This window comes from Silurus meridionalis, chromosome 23 (genome assembly GCF_014805685.1).
Source record: "Silurus meridionalis isolate SWU-2019-XX chromosome 23, ASM1480568v1, whole genome shotgun sequence".
Classification (NCBI taxonomy): Eukaryota; Metazoa; Chordata; class Actinopteri; order Siluriformes; family Siluridae; genus Silurus; species Silurus meridionalis.
In genome coordinates, this window is record NC_060906.1 from 19,090,877 (window position 1) to 19,110,412 (window position 19,536).

General features: G+C 38.0%; 3 protein-coding genes across 4 annotated transcripts; 2 read left to right on the plus strand and 1 right to left on the minus strand.

The window, feature by feature from the left end:
- Positions 1-5,974: 5,974 nt before the first annotated feature.
- LOC124377017 (crooked neck-like protein 1) lies at positions 5,975-12,751 on the minus strand. The gene is made up of 14 exons (XM_046836280.1): positions 12,742-12,751; positions 11,918-12,070; positions 11,735-11,826; positions 11,484-11,642; positions 11,226-11,392; positions 10,321-10,499; positions 9,941-10,111; positions 9,398-9,589; positions 8,533-8,592; positions 8,128-8,208; positions 7,774-8,013; positions 7,574-7,675; positions 6,604-6,852; positions 5,975-6,355 (listed from the first exon to the last, which is right to left on the minus strand). Exons 1-14 carry the CDS (start codon positions 12,742-12,744, stop codon positions 6,071-6,073), a joined length of 2,133 nt encoding a protein of 710 aa, XP_046692236.1. The 5' UTR covers positions 12,745-12,751; the 3' UTR covers positions 5,975-6,070.
- Positions 12,752-13,347: 596 nt separating this feature from the next.
- LOC124377023 (crooked neck-like protein 1) lies at positions 13,348-16,892 on the plus strand. The gene is made up of 4 exons (XM_046836286.1): positions 13,348-13,504; positions 15,651-15,826; positions 16,114-16,173; positions 16,509-16,892. The coding sequence occupies exons 1-4, from the start codon at positions 13,495-13,497 to the stop codon at positions 16,788-16,790; spliced, it is 528 nt and encodes a 175-aa protein (XP_046692242.1). The 5' UTR covers positions 13,348-13,494; the 3' UTR covers positions 16,791-16,892.
- Positions 16,893-18,034: 1,142 nt separating this feature from the next.
- On the plus strand, positions 18,035-19,143 carry LOC124377019 (ankyrin repeat domain-containing protein 9-like). 2 transcript variants are annotated; one of them, XM_046836282.1, is made up of 2 exons: positions 18,035-18,092; positions 18,217-19,143. In XM_046836282.1, the coding sequence occupies exon 2, from the start codon at positions 18,235-18,237 to the stop codon at positions 19,075-19,077; it is 843 nt and encodes a 280-aa protein (XP_046692238.1). In that variant the 5' UTR covers positions 18,035-18,092; positions 18,217-18,234; the 3' UTR covers positions 19,078-19,143. The 2 variants fall into 2 exon arrangements, with proteins under 2 accessions (XP_046692238.1, XP_046692239.1); XM_046836283.1 differs by having other exon boundaries at positions 18,058-18,073.
- The last annotated feature ends 393 nt before the right edge of the window (positions 19,144-19,536 follow it).

Below are 19,536 nucleotides of genomic sequence, written 5' to 3' on the forward strand. Positions count from 1 at the left end.
TAAGTATGGACTCCAATGATCTCATATTTTGGAAAGGGTGTAGCACTTCCCCCAAATTGAGTTGTACGGCTTGTGCACATTGTAACAGGTAACGTCATCAGGTGCAAGGTGCAATGGGCCAACAATGTTGTTCAGTATTTTCTTATTGTTTGTTATGTTGTAACTTAGTGTTTTTGTGGGGTGTTTGTTTTTGGGATTGTTGAAAAAAATTTGTAGGGGATAGGGGAGCAAAAAAAAAAAAGGGGGGGTATGATTAGTACTGTCAATCATCTGTTGCTTAATGTTATTGTTGTTTGTTATGGTGTTTTCCTCTGTTCCTTCCTCAATATAATATATATAAATAGATTTGAGCAAATAATAAAATCCCTGCACACACACACACACACACACACACACACACACACACACACACACACACACACACCCATCAACATTATCACAGCAGTGTGGATTTATGAGTGAAAAAGACAGGTCAGTTCCAAATGTTTCTCTCTCTCTCTCTCTCTCTCTCTCTCTCTCTCTCTCTCTCTCTCTCATTTCTACAGCTAAGATGAATAGGAAGGTAGAAATATGACTAATTAAATATTGTAAAATATTAATGTCTCATTCAACAGTGATAAGTGATGTAGTGCTCTATGATCTGCTTTATGTGACATTACACCAAAAATATTTGACACGTGATGGACTGTTATGTTGTGTCACGGTGAATATTAAATAACATTAATGCACTTGACTCCTTGCGAGTCTATTTCAGTAACTGCATGTTCGTGATGGAGAATGGAGAATATTTGCTACGTTGATTGTTACATGGTGACCGCATTAAATAAAATTACCAGGCAACATAACAGTGGTGAAGTTGTGGTGTGCATGTTTGTATGATCTGCAGTTCCTGTGATTGCATATGTAAAAAAAAAAAAAATAGGCGAGTGCCCTCTAGTGGCTTTTCTTGGCAAGAGCAGGCAGAATCCCTGCTGACTCATGAGACTTGGATCCGTTCTCTATGTGATTCAGAAGGATTTTAATGCGTAAACGGATTCGGTTCTCATCTCTAGTTTGAATGCTCTGTCTGATATCTGAGCCCTTTGTGTGTCCCGAATAAACAAGAAGGTTCACGTAATACAATGCTGGCTAACTTTTTTCTCTAAATCTAATTCATGATGTTATTAGTTTTGGATAAAAGTAGATCATCTCTATAGAGTTGCTATAATTTTGACATTTTCATGCAAGAACTAATCAACTTTCACAACATCAGTTTGTATAAGTCGTCTCCAGCCAATATTTGGAATGTGCGCGTTAGCTGACTGGAAACGCCCAAGAACAAAAGACCCCACGTCCTAACAGGAACGAATGGTATATATGAGAAAAAAAAAGGAAGGAGGGAGATTTGACATTTCTAAAAACTTTTGAAAGATAAAAAAAAACGTCCTGTCTCTCATTAGAGGTCACTGAAGAGCTGTATAAATAGTATTTGTCAGGATCTCCCAGGCACACTGCGCGCACTTCCGGTTTCGCGGTGAGCACTTCCGGGTTGGCGGCCTAATTTGCCGTTTTTCCCGTGCCTCCCTAAGTTGTACCGGTGTTACACCAGAATCTGTGACAATCGTATGTTGTGACCATAGAGGGCGCTGTTGCGTAAATGCAGCTTAAAATAGATCGTCTAGAGCAGGGGTTTTCAACCGGTGGTCCGCGGCGGCATTGCATGTGGCCCGTCACAGCCTACTTAATTTCACTATTAAAATAACTTTTTTCCATAATTTATTTTTCCAAACATTTCCAGAATATTTGCAGATTAGTGGGAAAACTAGATTTAATGAAAATATCTAAAATATTCAAACTGACACAGGATAGGCTAGCTTTGCACCTATCAGGCCTATGCTTTGCTAACGTTGTGTTTTGCGTCATATACGTACCAGCATCTCGGAGTTAAGAAAACACTTTATTCAGGTTTTATTGAATAGACACTTAATAGTTTTGGTAAATTTAAATTTGGAGTGGAGCTGTTAGCTAACGTTTCTAACTAAGGTGAAGTTTTCTAGTCAGCACCAGCATGGATCGCTTTTTACAATAGTGGGCCGCGGATTACTTGTTAGTCAGAATGGTGGTCCCTAACACAGAACCAGTTGAAAACCCCTGGTCTAGAGACGTTCACTACGCAAACAGCGTAAATGAAAACATCGGCGTCTACTGGTCATTAAATGTTTTTGCGGGAACGCGCTGAGCGCCGTGCACGTTACCTCGAATGCGCGTGCAGAACATTGCTGTCCTGCTGCAAAGCAACAGTTGCCTGCGCCACGAACTTAAGACTTATTTACAGTACTTAAAAAATTAAGCTACTCAAAAAGCTTTTTGCAATCCTGAATGTTTTTTATTTATTAAGGCTAATAATATTGAGATGCGGATGCTTTAGACTGTTAATTGTGTGTGTGTGTGTGTGTCTGTGTGTATGTATATATATATATATATATATATATATATATATATATATATATATATATATATATATATATATATATATATATATATATATAAATTTGTTATTGTGCTCCATATTCATTCTATTGATCCCGAACTCTCTCTCTCTCTTACATCCTGAAAAGTGAACTGTAACGAACTAACAGCAGGGTCACCAAATTTTATAAGGCACTATTACAGATTATCGAAATCAGTTACCTCCCTCTATTTAACATGCAATGACTTGAATGTTCTCCATATTTACTCTGGTGATGCCTAACACTCTCTGGATTATATCCTGAAAAATATTTGGCTCTCAAGTAAACAGTGACAAACTTACAGCAGGGTCACCAAATTTGATAAGGCACTATTACAGGTTATTGAAATTGGTTACCTCCCTCTATTTTACATGCAATGACTTAAATGTTCTCCATATTTACTCTGGTGATGCCGAACACTCTCTGTATTATATCCTGATAAACATTCGGGTCTCATGCCAACAGTGACAATCTTACAGCAGGGTCACCAAATTTGATAAGGCATTATTACAGGGTATCGAAATCCGTTACCGCCCTCTATCTCACATGCATTAACTTGAATGTTCTCCATATTCACTCTGGTGATGCCCAACACTCTCTGGATTATATCCTGAAAAATATTTGGGTCTCATGCCAACAGTGACAATTTTATAGCAGTGTCACCAAATTTGATAAGGCACTATTACAGGTTATCGAAATCCATTACCCCACTTTATCTCACATGCATTAACTTGAATATACTCTCTGGAATATATATCCTGAAAAATATTTGGCTCTCAAGTAAACAGTGACAAACTTACAGCAGATTCTGGTGTAACACCATCGTATTTCAAAACAAAAAAAGGAAAATTAAACACTGACCCAAACTTGTAGTGTATTTTCTTAATACACTTGATAATAAATCAGAATATTAGAATAAATTCTAAAGGCTTGTGTGAAATAGAGGAGGGGTAGAATTCAGGCAAGGGGTTTACATTCAGCTTGCCTAAATAATACCCACCTAAATAATACAGCTGTCCATGTTGTTAGATTTAATGTAGTATTTTACACATACATTGTGTTAATAAAATGAAATTAACTATTGAAATATTTTTTACTTGTGTATCCGAGTAATTTTAGTGAGTCTAGGTATGAACGCAAAATAAGTACGCGGTTAGAATTCACGCAGGTGGTTTTAAAAGCAAATTATTACATTCCTGAGTTTATTCTGCCATTTATAGGAAGCTGTATACGTTTTCTTCAAATTGATCTTTTGGCGTTACGACCAGGAAAACATTTGACCCAACCTTCTGTGTTTTTAGTGCCATCTACAGGAAATACAATAATACTGTCCGCGTGCACGCGAAGGGGGGTTGATTTCAGACCGGGGGTCTGAATTAGGCACAACACGGGTATTTAAGGACAGCCAAGAGTTTAGCTCGGGGTCAGATTATCTTACCGGCTCCTTAGCACCTTAGATAACTCTTGCCACCCTGCCTGCTCCTGCTCCTGCCCCTGCTCCTGCCCCTGCCCCTGCCCCTGCCCCTGCCCCTGCCCCTGCCCCTGCCCCTGCTCCCGCTCTGCTCTGCCTTCCTAGTTACCTGGTTTGAACTCTGGGCTGTTTTTGTTTCTGCTCTGCCCCTCATAGTTCTGTTTGCTGGCTTTTGTTATTTTGGAATGTTTTTTAGGTTTTGGTTTTGTCTCCCTGATTTGTCATGTTTGCCTGTGTTTTTAACTCTGGACTGTTTATTGGACTTTGCTTTTGCCTGCGCCCTTTCATTAAAGCCTGTTTTCTCCATACCTCTGTGCAGTGTTGGGCATTAACGCGTTACCGGTAACGCGTTACTTTTTACAGTAACTAATACTGTAACGCGTTACTTAAATAAAGTAACTTCGTTACCGTTACCGTATGGTGCGTTACCCGTTACTTTTTTAAATTAATTAATTTCGTCTGAAGTGTAGACTACAGCCTAACCTGCTTACGGCAGCGTCGCATTGTAGGATTGGTAGATAAACCACTGTAAACACGAAAAAGACGCACTGTAGGATTGGTGGATTACCCTCTGTATACACGAAGAAGACGCGCTGTGGCCGTGTCTCCGTTTATTCAGGTCTGTGCAGCAGTAATGGCGAGTCGAGGCGAGAGCAAGACGAGTTTCCCAAAGTGGAAATAGGCTCATTATTTCACTTTAGTTGAGGATAAAGACAAAAACTGTCAAATGTAAGATGTGTCTTTCTGGTTCGAAGGTCGTATCTACTGCGATAAACAGCAACTCCAATCTGTATAAGCTCCTCCAGAATCTACATGCCTCGACGAAGCTAGAAGCTAACCCAGTGTTATGTTGTACATTGTTGATAGTTTTCATACTTCAGATGTGAAAGGAACATTTTTTAAGAGCTCAACACAACAGCAGAAGCCACTTCAGTTTTTGATTGTGAAAATATTATTCAGCTTGTTTTGTTATTTATTTCAGAAATCCTTGTGATATATTCAGTTTGTGCTGGTCTGACTTCAATAAAATAGTGTTTAAAATTACTTTGTGTTTAAGTCAGTTTTGTGTTTGTATAGACCATAATGCATAAAAGGGCATTAATGGGAACATTAAAGAAGGCTCTTTAAAAAAGTAACTAAAAAGTTACTTTTAACAGTAACGTATTACTTTTTGGTGTAAGTAACTAAGTAACTAAGTTACTTTTCGAACGAAGTAACAAGTAACTGTAACTAGTTACTACTTTTTACTACTGCCTCTGTGTGCATCCTGCATTTGGGTCCTCCTCCCACCCAGTCACTCTGCATTCACCTAGTCACCTGAGCTCCCTGACAGTATTAGGCATTGAACTCTTGTCTATTAAATTTATAGATAATTCTACATAAAATAAATAGCCTATCTAGATATGCTTTCCCTTCCCTGCTCCAAAACCCCAAACCATTAACGTGGTGGTGAGGCAGTTCTCTGTCTTATATAAATTCTTCTGTTGGAGCAATACATTTCAAATTTGGACTTTCTTCCAATCATTGTATGTCCTAGTTGTTTAATATAAAAGAATGGAACATGCGAGTGTCCCAAAAAACGATAAAAGACTAAGTGTTTCCAAACTTTTACAAGGCACCATAACAGCTTTAGTAACATCTATGATTTTGTTCACTGTAACAAATGAATAATCACACCAGACCCTGAGAATGAATGCTTTTTAAATGACAGGCTCATGTGTGCGATTTCATTTTCTTTTTCTTCGTCTCTCTGCAGTCTTGGGGAAGGCAGACGGCTCTGTGGCACAGAAAGAGTGTCATGGCCACGTCACGGCTTTTTCAGTGGCTCCTGAGTTTGGATGGCTGCCAAGCTCATGGACAAGCTGGAGGAGATCTCAGAAAGATGCAGCTCTTTGTGTGGATAATGTTTCTGTACACTACTAAATTCCACAAGAATTTGTGTAACCATCTAAGCTTATTAATAGACAGTTTAAAATGTATCAAAAAGAGCAGGAAGAGAGAACTGTATAATCAGTAAAGTGTTGAAGAATTTTATTAGATGTTTCTTCAAAACTAAAGACACATCCGGGAGTAAATATTCCACCATGGGTAGTCAAGAAAAGTGACAGTTTTAGTTTTTAGTTTCACTTTTACTCTCACTGCTGCTGTCACTGTTGCCCCGATCATCAGGCACACTCTCTATAGGCTTCTGTGTTTCTCTGGTTTCCTCCTGCTTGTCTCTTGGTTGTGTGGGTTCAGTAGATTCATCCTTTTCTGCCTCTTGTTTCTCCTGTTCCTGGTCTTGCTGTTGCTGCTTATTCCACATGTGGGCCATGGACAGCAGCTTGAGGTTTGCTTGATTGGCAGCGTCCTCCGGGAAGATGTAGTCGTAATATTCTTCCCAAACAGCATCCGTCTGGGGAACAAATTAATACACAGTCAGAGATCAGATTAAAGTTCTGCCTTCAACGTTGAAAAGTGTCACATATAAATTAAATGGTCAACATGCACTATTTTGGATACATTTTTTTTATCCAATCTGAAAAGCTTTTACTGTTACAAACTGAACCGTTTATTCACTGTAATATTAAAATCTGTGATGTTAAAACTCCGTAATCTTGATTATGAATTGATACACCACAAACTGTGTTTCCTCCTACTCACCCTGTCCTCTGTTGTAAGCTTCCTCCTCTTCTTCACCTGCTTGGGCATGAGCTTCTTCACTCTGTCCTTGTCGGCCGAGGTGCCGAACTCCTGCTCAAAATTCATCCAGGCTTCAAGCAGCATGAACCTCTGCTCCTTTTTCTCACTCGTGCGCAGGCTGCGGTTTCCTTTCTCATATACCAGCCTGCACCGCTGCAGTCGCTCCTCATCCTCCATCGACAGCTCAAACTGTGCATAACTTTTCCATACCTGCACACGACAGACAAAAACAGATGGTCTTAACCTGCACACTAACGAGAAGATCGCTTGATATTAAAATATTGAAATTAAAATTAAAATTAAAGCACCACTTCACGGAAGAAGAGAGAGGAGAGCAAGAGAAGTGGGAACCTGAAATTTTACTCTGCGATTAATAGCCCCCTGTCTGTAATTTACCCCCTCAGTGTATAGCAAAGATTTTTCTTTTCTTTATATCTTTTCACTCAATTGTACATCAACACAGCTTACCATCTGTCCTCATCACTTTTAAAAGGCGCTGTGTATACAGGTAGTTTGGGCGCATCTCTACATACCCAACCCCCACCCCACACTGGTAGAAGTTTTCTGTATAGACACACTTGGGTTAGAGGCGAGTGCCACCAGCTGTATTTTTGGACAGGTTACAATGTACATAAGCAGGGAAGTTTTTTTGTTTGTTGTTTGTTTTGGCACCGTCACTGAGTCCAACTCTGTGATTCTCCACTGCACTGCTTTTAGCTCATTTATTCTGGCTGTTTGTTTAACTTTTTTCTTGCTTATAACTAATGTAACGTTGAATTATACAAGGGAAAGTAGAACTGGGTCTCGTTTATGTCCCTTTTCTTCCAAATACCATCACAGAAACACCATATGTTGCGCCCCCTACCCTAGACTCAAAAAGAGGAACATAACAGATGTGTTTAGAGCTCTTATGTCAGAAGAATAATCTTACCTCGACATGCTGTGTGCGCTGTAAGAGCCTCTTATAAAGTCCACGTGCGTTCTCATACTCCTTCTGCTCAATTTCAAAGTCAATATAACACTTCCAGAGCACCTGCAAAGGTTCCATAGAAACAATGCGTTAGAAACACAGGAATGTGTAGGTGAAATATAAAGCAGTGTTTAAAAGTGAACACAACATGTTGGCGATACCTCTGGCATGTCGAGACGAGGCTGACTGATGCCCAGGTCATATATGGCCCGCGCCCTTTCTATTTCTCCCAGGGACATCTCGAGCCTGGCAAAGTTGATCCAGGTGGTATAGTTCTCCGGGCAGTACAAAAGGAATTTCTCGTAAAGCTTCCTGCACCGGTTAAACTCCATGAGCTGCAGCTCCAGCATGATGTAGCCATTAAACAGCTTGTTCTTCGGACATTTTCCAATGCTTGTGCCCTGTGATTGCAAAGTGTGCAAGGAATTTTAATCAGTTTTAATAAGCTGAACCATTTACTAACATATACTAAAGGATGGTGTATACACCATATACTAAAGGATGGTGACATTTACCAGGCATCGTCTGGCGTTCTGCAGGTTCTTCTGGCGAATTTCAAAGTTGGCGTACAACAGCCAGATTTTAGCAAAGGTGAACTATAAACAAGATTAAAACAACATAAATCAATAGGTCTATAAACAACAGACGAGCTGTAATACTTGGATTATGATTGTTAATAACAGCTGTTTTAATACAATTGATAAAAATATAGACATTTTAAAACATTAGAAATGTTCATAAAAGCATGAAACTATAACTGTCATTTCCTAATAAATAAAAACTTTTAGAAGGCGCAAATTTTGTGGTATAATACTGTCTTTAATGACTTTAAAACCTACTACTGCTATTTGTGCATTATAAAATTTTATTATTAATATTCTTCATAAAAACAGTAATTTATCCAGCATTGTGTGATGTACCTTTTTATGAGGAATGAGATCCAGACATGCCTGATACACCTGCCTTGTTCTTTCAGGGTCCTGTCAGAAAACAAAACCAGCGTTTGATAAAAACTTTTAGAGCACATTTCTAGGGGTGTAACAGTACACTTTTTCGTACAGAACCCTTTCGCTACAGTGCACATGTGTACCGAATGCAAGTTCCCACACAAACATATTAAATGGCAGACCACAAGTTTGTTTAGTCTTCGCCTCGCACTCGCAAAAATAAAATATATACAAATAAAATAGAATAAAAAATTGCAATACATTTTTATATTGATTAAACCGAGTAAATATCTATATATCTCGATGGTCATAAAAACGTTGGCAACGACAGGAAGTCATTGATTTTGTGCATGCATAAAACTAAATTATGAGTTTTCTCACGTGGAACGTAACCAACGCGATAAATGGGGGATTACTGTAAACTCAATTTAATCAATATAATAAAGATTAAATTCCATTTTATGTATTTATGTATATATATATATATATATATATATATATATATATATATATATATATATATATATATATATATTTTTTTTTTTTTATGTATTTTTTATTTCTTTCACCCAGCAGGCATTTTATTTAAAATTATTAAAAAAAATGTAAATTGCTGATGCTCACAAATTTTAAAAATAAAGAACGTTAATAAAAAAAAGACAAGCAATTTTGTTTTGCATTTCTTCCCTCAAACTCTACTGAAATTGAACTATACGGTGACTTTAAAACCGAGAAGCAAACCGTAGTGTGAATGTTGTGTACTGTTACACCCGTACACATTACACATTGAAATTCTACTAAACCTCATTGTAGTTTAGTGCCAGGTATTAGGTCTCACCTTGACTTCCAGCTCCTCGTAGCGAGCGTAATTGATCCACAGGTAAATGTAGCGCCTCCAGTGTCTCTTTTCAATAATAGGGGGAACGTTGGCGATGGCTCGTTCGTACCCTTCTCGAACCGTGTCCACGTCTGCGTCGCTCTCTAACAGACGCAGGTAATCGAACCAGGCGTCATAATTGTGTGGATTTTTCTGAAATAAGACACAGAGACAAAAGACAAATAAATATTGTACATACATAGTATTTAAAAAAAGGTTGATTTAGAACAGGGTTAGAAATTTTCTAATTTCTTTTAAATACCATACATACTGTAGGATGTGTGTAATGTGTCTATATGTATAATGTGTCTGATTCAGTAAAATTTCCAAACCAGAGACATTTACACTTTAATTAATCTTATTATAGTCATATGAAGTAAAATGTTAGCACTTGGTCAGAAATTTTACATAACCATAATTTACACATAACCAAATGTTCAAATGTTCAATAAACTCCCATATCATATGTTTAAATATTTTACAGAATATTGTGTGATCTCTTACCTTAACCTCCTCCTCGTACTGAAATCTGCTTTTGCTGACAATGACGTCCTCGATTCCTCTCTGGTCTCCAAACTTCTTCTCAAACACTGTGTAGTTCTTGATAAGCTGATGGGTCTGCTGTTTGGGGATTCTATCCAGTGCGTACTTATAGATTGCCCGAACACGCTCATACTGAAAACACACAAGCATATACACTCGTCATGTTGGAAAATCAATTTAACAAAGTAAAACGCACTTCGATATCTTACTGATTTCGATAAGCACTACAAAAGCCAAAATAAAAAAACGTTTAAGATTCACTGTTCAACCTAAAAACAGCAAAGTTGAAACACATTTACAGACTGACTTTGTACAGTGAAGAAATTTTAGCAGGAAATTACCTCTTTATGTTTCTCCTCAAATTTTCCAAAAGCCAGGTAGACGTTTTCATCGAAATTCTCCAAACCAAAAAACTCTGTGGCTCTCTCGTACACTTTTCTCGCGTGAGCAATGTAGCCGCGTGCATCCTCGAAGCGAGCGTATTTGATCCAGTTCTTCGGGTCTGGGTGAACCATTACAAGTGCAGAGGAGTTAAGGACTTCAACTGGATATAAGTTCCAAATCCAAAAGTAGTAACAGATAACACAGTAGTATATGACTTATTGAGAACTACAATACTGTTTATGGAACTGAGATCACATGCAAATTTTATCCAGCTAATTTTGTGAGGCACAATATGAATGCTTATTCAATTCTAATATGACTTTGTAACAATACACAAGTACAAGATATTACACAAATGATTACACCAAACGGACAACGAAGTTTCACATGCACTGTCCTAGAACAATAATTGTAATCTGAACATTTGAGCAGACAATATCAATAGTTAAATTAATTTTAGCTTTGATTTGTTTGTTTGAAGAACAAAAAAATTTTGCAGCTTGATGTTTTGTTTTCCATTCAGTCAAATTTTCATGAGTCATATTTAAATGTAAACTTTGTTCAGTTTTTCTCTGCATTTGATCTGATCACCTCCTGCTTGGTATCACTGACCTGAATCTTAAAATTTTACACTCTAATTACTAATCAGCCGACTGTTAATTACTCTACCTGAACAGTGATGCAACTCCTAGTTCTTACATCCCAGGATGTAATCTATCATGTATAAAGCTCTCAAGGTCTCGATACAGTCTGTGAAGTGTTTCTTTACAAAAAAATAAATAAATAAATATAGAATAGCTAATTCTAAAAACAGGCACATAATTGTTTCACATCCCAAACACAAGCACTCTGGTAAGGATATATTTTTCATAAATGCAGCGGGCTTTCTCCACCTCCTTATAGCGCAGCTCAAAGTTAATGTACGAGTGCCAGGCCTGCTCCTCTGGCATCCACTCCATCCAGCGCTCAAACACCTGCCTGCAGCCTGCTACGTTCCCCAGCATCTCCTCCATGTAAGTGTATTTGTACCTGTGAACATATCAAGACCAACATCAGGTCAGTACCATCAAACAGAAAGGATCCAATAATTAAACTATAGGAAATGAAGTGTAACGATTACCAGAACTGGTTGACTCGGGGTAGGATGGTTATGGCTCTGTCCCAGATGTTGCGAGCGTGATTGACCTGACGGTTCTTCATTTCCATCTCGGCATATTTTAGCCACAGAGTGACATTCCGATGATCCACGTCTAACGCTCGCTCGTAGATAGACCGAGCTCTTTAACCAAAACATCAGAAACATTAAAGAAAGTTGAACCATAATTCATTCAACTCAGCATTATTAATAATATATATCCAAAAGTGTCATACCTCTGTACTTCCTTTAGACTTTCCTCCCATTGTGCGTACTTGATCCAGTTGCTGATGACAGTCCGGTTCTTCCTGATATTGTCTTCAAATCCCTGTAGATCAGATCATTAATAGTGAAACAGGAGGATGATGAAGTAAACCAGGAACCCTATAAAGTAAAAACCCAGGCTTTTGTCATCTTACCTTGCGTTTTCGTAATTTGTAATCATTTAACTCCTCCTCATCAGTGATCTTCTGTTTCGGTGGAGGGGGAAGAAGCTCAAGTTCACGTTCCTTGGCTTCACGTAGAAGCTGCTCAGCTGTGATCTGCACCTCGGCCGGGGCTTTATTCTTCACCTGGTACAGGAAGACATGGCAGTGTTCTTGTTAACCAACACAGCTATCAATACAACTTCTTTCAAATAATTACATATTAGATTAGATTAGATTAGATTAGATCAAATTAAACAATATTGTCATTGTGCAAGTTACATGTACAGAGCCAATGAAATGCAGTTGGCATCTAAACAGAAGTCCAGAAGCCAATTTACAATAAATAGCTGTGTGATAAATAAGGGTATGGGGTCTATACAGTATGTATGGGGTGAGGGTGAATATCTGACATGTCATTAGGTGACCAGTGATTCCACCTGTGATGTCATATTGACCATTTCAATGAAGTAAACAATAATAAAAGCGTTGTGATGATACTGTGCATGTCCACTCCTAAAGTATTTATTTTAGCGCCTTTTTTAAAGCACTGAGCTGTCAAAACACAATGACTAACATACTTTTTAAGGTTAGATAAAACAGAACTAAAAAATGATGATACCGTGGAATTACCGGAGCCCTTAAATCAGACACTGAGGCGACACCTTTTCACTCAGAACATTAAACGATTACCAAAAGTACCGTATTCACACTTGTATTATTATCTGTTTTAGACAGAGTGTATGGACATGAGAGAAGCGGTAAAGACATATCGTAATCTGGACGCCTGGCGGAGAAGTGGGATATTTTAGGCTTACCATGTCGACAACGTTTCGATTGTGATTTGTGACGGATGGAGCAACGATGTTAAAAACGTTCTCTGTTTGTTTTGTTGCTATGGTAACTTGCCTGTTACTCGCGTGTTGGGGGGGTCCAACAGGGTGAGTCCAAATTAAGTAAGTAATTGTTGGCATCCAGACTAATTTGTCTTTATCGCTTTTCTCGTGTAGACACACTCGGTTTTAATCAGATAATACGGTACTTCAGGTAAACGTAAAAGCGCACCAGGACGCCCTCGTTCTAAAGCGGCCATTGTCCTGAGTGACAAGGTTTCACCTAAATGTCTGATTGAAATCATCTATTTTTAACGTTTATAAATATCTTTGTTTATAAATATCTGCTCTTGTTGTAGCTGAACGGGAAGATCAATGACTTATAATGATCCTATTAGTACACCTGATCACCGGTATAAATATTTCCTATGGTTTAATTATTGGATCCTTTCTGTTTGATGGTACTGACCTGGTGTTGGTCTGGATATGATCACAGGTACAAATACATCTACATGGTGAATGTAGCAGACTACAGGCTGCAGGTGTTTGAACGCTGTGTAACAGGTGAAATATGTTGTAGCTCCTTTAAGAGCAGAGCAGCATTTTGGAAACAGTCTGCCGCCGCATTTTTCATGAGTACTGCATGTGTGCAAAACCCATGATTATTTTTATTATTTCTGTTGCTAATTTAAGTGATTTTCTGATTAGCAAATAACGATGTTGCCAGAAGAATAAAGCATGAGATGTGGTAAGCGACCTGTCTGTGTTTTGGCTGATTTCTGCTGCTACTCGAGTTAGGCGAGATATTTACGAAAAATATATACCAGAGTGCTCGTGTTTGGGATGTAAAAACAAATATGTGCCTGTTTTTAGAATTAATTTAAGCTTTTTTCCTTTAAAATAAACCCTACAGAGACCTTATCAGGATCTCGAGAGCTTTATACATGATTCTAGATCCTGGGATGTAAGAACTAGGAGTTGCATCACTGTTCAGGAGAGTAATGAACAGTCTGCTGATCAGTACCTAGAGCAGGGGTGGCCAACCCGCGGCTCGCGAGCCGCATGCGGCTCTTTGGCTGGTTTCATGCGGCTCTTACGTTCATATCGATATTTGTGTGTTTGATTTTTAATGTGCGTGTTCGCTTTGCTTACGTTCAATACGGTATTTTTTAAGACTTAAATGAGCTTGCCTTTACTGGGAAAGTTTGCGGTATATCAGACCTTGGCATGAGGCCAATCATAAATTACAGGGATGCACCGAGAATTTTCGGAAATACCTAAATCACCGAAACAACACGGCAGAAACACAATTGTAATGACGCAATAAAAAAGCGCAGCAGCACACGGTTATCTGGATAAGAGCAACATGTCTGCGGTGTGCGGAGAGCGATTTGCAAAACATGCAATGCTGAAATTTCAAGAGGGGGGTGTATCTGCAAAGAGTTTCTCCAAATCGAGTTTAATTTATCACATGAAATCCAAACATCCCGATTTCCTTCTAAATATGAGAAGAACGCGGCGCAGAAAAGTAAAGTCAATCCGAGCATGCGCACTCCGTCTGTAGTGGACGTTTTTGAAAAGGCAGGAAAGTTTTCCAGTGATGGTGCCGAGGCAAAAGGCATAACACAAAAAATTATGGATTTCATTGCCTTTTAAATTGAATTTTCATTTCGGTGCATGCCTAAAATATTATCGTTGGTGTGGCCCTCTGACACAATTCAGGTTTCTCATGTGGCCCCTTGTAAACATTAATTGCCCACCCCTGCGGTATATTCATTTCACGCACATGCGCATTTGACGAAAATACCGTATTGAACTCAAGCGAAATGAACACGCACATTAAAAAACAAACAAACAAAGTCCTTGTTTTCTACACTGAAACACGTGAAATCAAAGCATTGATCTGTTCTGACTGACACACGTGAAAGAATTGCTTCGAGTGGCAACAACGGAATACGAGGCAGATTTGAAGGGGATTGTTCAAGGCAAGGATGCCAAAAGTACCACTAAGTAACATGCATAGTAAAAGACAAACGCTATTGTAAATTATTATATTTTTGTTTGTGGACTTGGTTAAACTGAGAGTTTGTGTGTGAGACAGTGCACACAATGTTCATTGTTGAAAATGATTGTCCTGTGGTCTTACAACTGTAGGAGTCAATTTCTGTCATTATGTTGGTGTGTGACATTTACAATAAATCTGGGTGAGCAGAGGTGTGTGTGTGTGTGTGTGTGTGTGTGTGTGTGTGTGTGTGTGTGTAAGAGGAAGGGATGGGTGATGTTCATGTGTGCCCATGTGTATGATGTGGCTCTTTGCGGTAACACAGTCAAAAATGTGGCTATCTGTCTCTGACTGGTTGGCCCCCTGACTTAGAGCTTAAAATGAAAAGACTCAGGTCAGTGATAACAAGCAGGAGGTGATCAGATCAGGGAAAAACTGAACAAAGTTTACTTCTAAATATGACTAATGAAAGTGTTTGCATAGAAATTGTGGCATTAGGTTCAGTAAAACAAAGAAAACTTGTGAATAATTTTGTTCATTTCAAAATTAGAATCAGAGTATTGCATGTGATATTAATCCCATTAATGTTTTTGTGGTTCTCAATAAGCCATATACTACTGTGTTATTTGTTACTACTTTTGGTTTTTGAACTCAAATCTAGTTGTGGTCCTCAACTTCTCTGCACTTGTGATAGTCCACCCTGAAGTGAAGAACTGGATCAAATTTGCTCACTTTGAGGATATACACTATTACATTGCTCAAGTAATACAGTAAATAATACAGTGTATTTATTCTGGCTTTTGTAGTTGAAATCGGTAAAATATCATAATGCCTTTAAAATTGTCAAATCGATTTTCCATCATGACGAGAGTGTATGCTTGTGTTTTTTAAGTTCAAGCATTCAGGTGTTCAGGTGATCTGAAAGTACGCACTCGACTGAATCCCCAAACAGCAGGCCCAGCAGCTTTCAAGAACTACACAGTGTTTGAGAAGAAGTTTGAAGAGCAGAGAGGAATTGAGTACGTCATCATCAGCAAAAGGCGATTTCAATACGAGAAGGAGTTTAAGATAAGAGATCACACAATATTCTATGAAATCTTTAAACAAATGATATGGGAATTTATTGTATACATAAACACATTTAGTTATTGTAAATTATGGTTATGTACATTTTCTGACTGAATGTTAAAATTGAACTTCATATGTATATAATAATATTATTTGAAGTGGTTACATCCCTGGTTTAGAAATTAACTGAATCAGACACATTATAAATATTGACCCTTACACACACACTTTGCATGTAAAATGTGCACTGAAAGTTGTAACCACATGCTGGTTTGGTTTCCTGACAGGACCCTAAAAGAACAAGGCAGGTGTATCAGTCATGTCTGGATCTCATTCCAAACAAAAAGGTACATCACACAGTGCTGGATAATTTACTGTTTTTTGTGAAGACTATAAATAATAAAATGTTATAATGCACAAATAGCAGAGGACGGGTGAGTAGGAAGAAACACAGTTTGTGGTGTAGCATTTCATAGTCCAGATTATGGAGTTTTAACATGACAGATTTTAATATCACAATGAATAAACGGTTCATTTTGAAACAGTAAAAGCGTTTTGATTGAATAAACAAAAAATCCAAAATAGTGCATGTTGACCATTTCATTTATGTGGCCCTTTTCAACATTGAAGGCACATGTGAACTTTGATCTGATCTCTGACTGTGTATTAATTCGTTCTCCAGACGGACGCTGGATGGGAAGAATATTACGACTACATCTTCCCAGAGGACGCTGCCAATCAACCAAAGCTGCTGTCCATGGCCCACATGTGGAAGAAGCAGCAACAGCAGGACCAGGATCAGGAGAAACAAGAGGCAGAAAAGGATGAATCTACTGAACCCACACAGCCAAGAGACGAGCAGGAGGAAAGCAGAGAAACACAGGAGACTATAGAGAATGTGCCTGATGTTCGGGACGACAGTGACAGCAGCAGCAGTGAGAGTGAAAGTGAAACTAAAAACTAAAACTGTCATTGAGACTTTTAATGGCTTCCCATGGTGGAATATTTACTTCTGGATGTGTCTTTAGTTTAAAAGAAACATCTAATAAAAATCAACATTTCAACACTTCACTGATTATACAGTTCTCTTTCCCCTTCTCTTTTAAATACATTTTAAACTGTCTATTAATACGCTTAGATGGTGACAAAAATTCTTTTTGAATTTAGTAGTGTACAGAAACATTATCCACACAAGGAGCTGCATCTTTCTGAGATTTTCTTCAACTTGTCCATGAGCGTGGCAGCCATCTAAACTCAGAAGCCAGTAAAAGAGCCGTGACGTGGCCATGACACTCTTTCTGCGCCACAGAGTGGTCTGCCTTCCCCAAGACTGCAGAGACACGAAGAAAAAGGAGTGAAATTGCACACATGAGCCTGTCATTTAAAAAGCATTCATTCTCAGGGTCTGGTGTGATTATTAATTTGTTACAGTGAACAAAATCATAGATGTTACTAAAGTTGTTAAAGTGCCTTGTAAAAGTTTGGAAACACTTAGTCTTTTATCGTTTTTGGGACACTTGCATGTTCCATTCTTTTAAATGCAATATGTGAAATTTAATAGAATAATAGACAGGGACACCTTTAATAAGAATTATTTAAAATATTGAGTAAACCTATAAAGATAAATGTTTTATGAGTGCTGGAATATGGAACATGATTTAAATGCACTGATGTTTTGAGTGATTTTGCCTTTACTTTTCTCCAAAACTCCACAGTAAAATCAGTTGAATTTTAACAGAGTAATAGACAGGGACACTGTAAAGAAGAATTATTTGACAGATTTAGCAAACCTATAAAGAAAAATGTTTTATGAGTGTTTGAATGTGAAACATGATTGAAAATGCACTGAGATTAGTTTTTTGTCTTTTTATAAAGGAAACAGTTTAAAGCGTCTTTACATCTATTTTGACCGCTTAAACCACCAATACCGTAAGTGCACGATTAGACGCGCAACCCTAAACAAAGTGCGACTGTCTTAACCGTGTATTTTCAAGATGCGGCTGGCTTAATTCGTCCATATACATTAGAACGCGCATGTGGCTGTATGAGCACAGATCTCCAACTGTGACATTGCAGCGTCACCATGGCAACGGGTAAACGCATTCCTTGCGACGGACACTTCCGTATATAAGAAAGTGGTGTGACACCATCCTTATCATTCTTCTCCTCAACATCACTGTGATCGTGTTCGAGATAAAAATAGACTGAGTTTGATTTGGTGTGGATTTAGGAGCATTGTAAAATAGGGTACAACGTGATCTATTCGGTATTTTCTACGTTTGTTTATATTATAACAACAATATATTATATACCAATATATTATATTATATTATATTTATGACGCATTTAATGCTGACAACCTAAAGGTGTTCATCGTTCTCTGGATATAGCTAGTGTAGCCTGGACAAATGGACGACACGTGCAATGAAAGCAAATTCCTCTCAGACTTATTCTACCAAGCAGTGAGGGATCACAAACCTGTGTGGATGTTGGAAGAAATGAGAAACCTGAATACTTTTCACTGGGAAAAAAACATCCATCAACAGACTTACACCCCATCCGAGGCGCTTCTCTATGCCATCATGTACAGAAACCAATATTACGCAAAATACTTGCTGGAACAGTTTTCAGACGTTGCTCTTGCAATGCCAGGAGATCAATTCACCTATTTTCCACCATCAGCTTCACACCTGGAAATGGCTATCCGCTATGGCAGGAATGACATCATAGCTTCTATCCTTCAGGTGGTTCATAGAACACCTTCTCTGTGCTTATACATAAACCAGTGTGGGTTCAAAAACTTAAATGGTGGCAGAACTCCACTCCATGTGGCATGTGAGCTTTTAGAACCACATACCGTCATAATATTATTGGGAAATGGGGCTTCACCACAAGCTGAGGATAAGAATGGAATGACACCACTGGATCTCCTATTGAAGAAACTTTGGACCAACAAAGAGGATAAAGATGCCATTGAGTGTATTCGGGCTTCCAGAATGTGCATTGAGAATCTGCTCTTTTTCATGCCTAAGTTGCAATTTAAAATGAAGAGCACACTTAAAGAGTATCAACTGTTCTGGTCCACAGTTCTGGGAGAGGAGCAGTATAACCTTCTAGTGGGGAGAATTCCTGCAACACTTTATCTCATAGCTATGCAGAAAATCTTGTCTCAACTGCCTCCACATGAATTGTTAGAAAATCTTGATAAACTGCCCATTCCAGCTTTTCTGAAACCTCGCATACACTATTAACAGATAGTTAAAAGTGGCCTACGTTCTTATCATGCGTTTTGTTGTCTTTTATCCCAATTAAATTCAATTCAGTTTTATTTGTGTGGCATAAATTAATTGCTCAATACTATAACTTAAGTAAACAAACATGTCTTCCAGTTCTCAAAAGAAATTATGCTAAACCTCTTTTTAAAATATTAAGAGGACAGTATTTTATAGTATATATATATATATATATATATATATATATATATATATATATATATATATATATATATATATATAATCTTTTTTTTTTTTGCACTACATTATCATGAAATGATTATAACTGGAAGACTGGAAGAGATTTAATGTATGAAATCTAGGGCATGTGTCTGTTGACAGTATTTATTATGCAAACCTAAAAGTGTTTTTCTGTGAACTGTAAAGCTGTGATTTAACAGTAACAATTATTATGTGAAGTTATTTGCTTCATTGTGG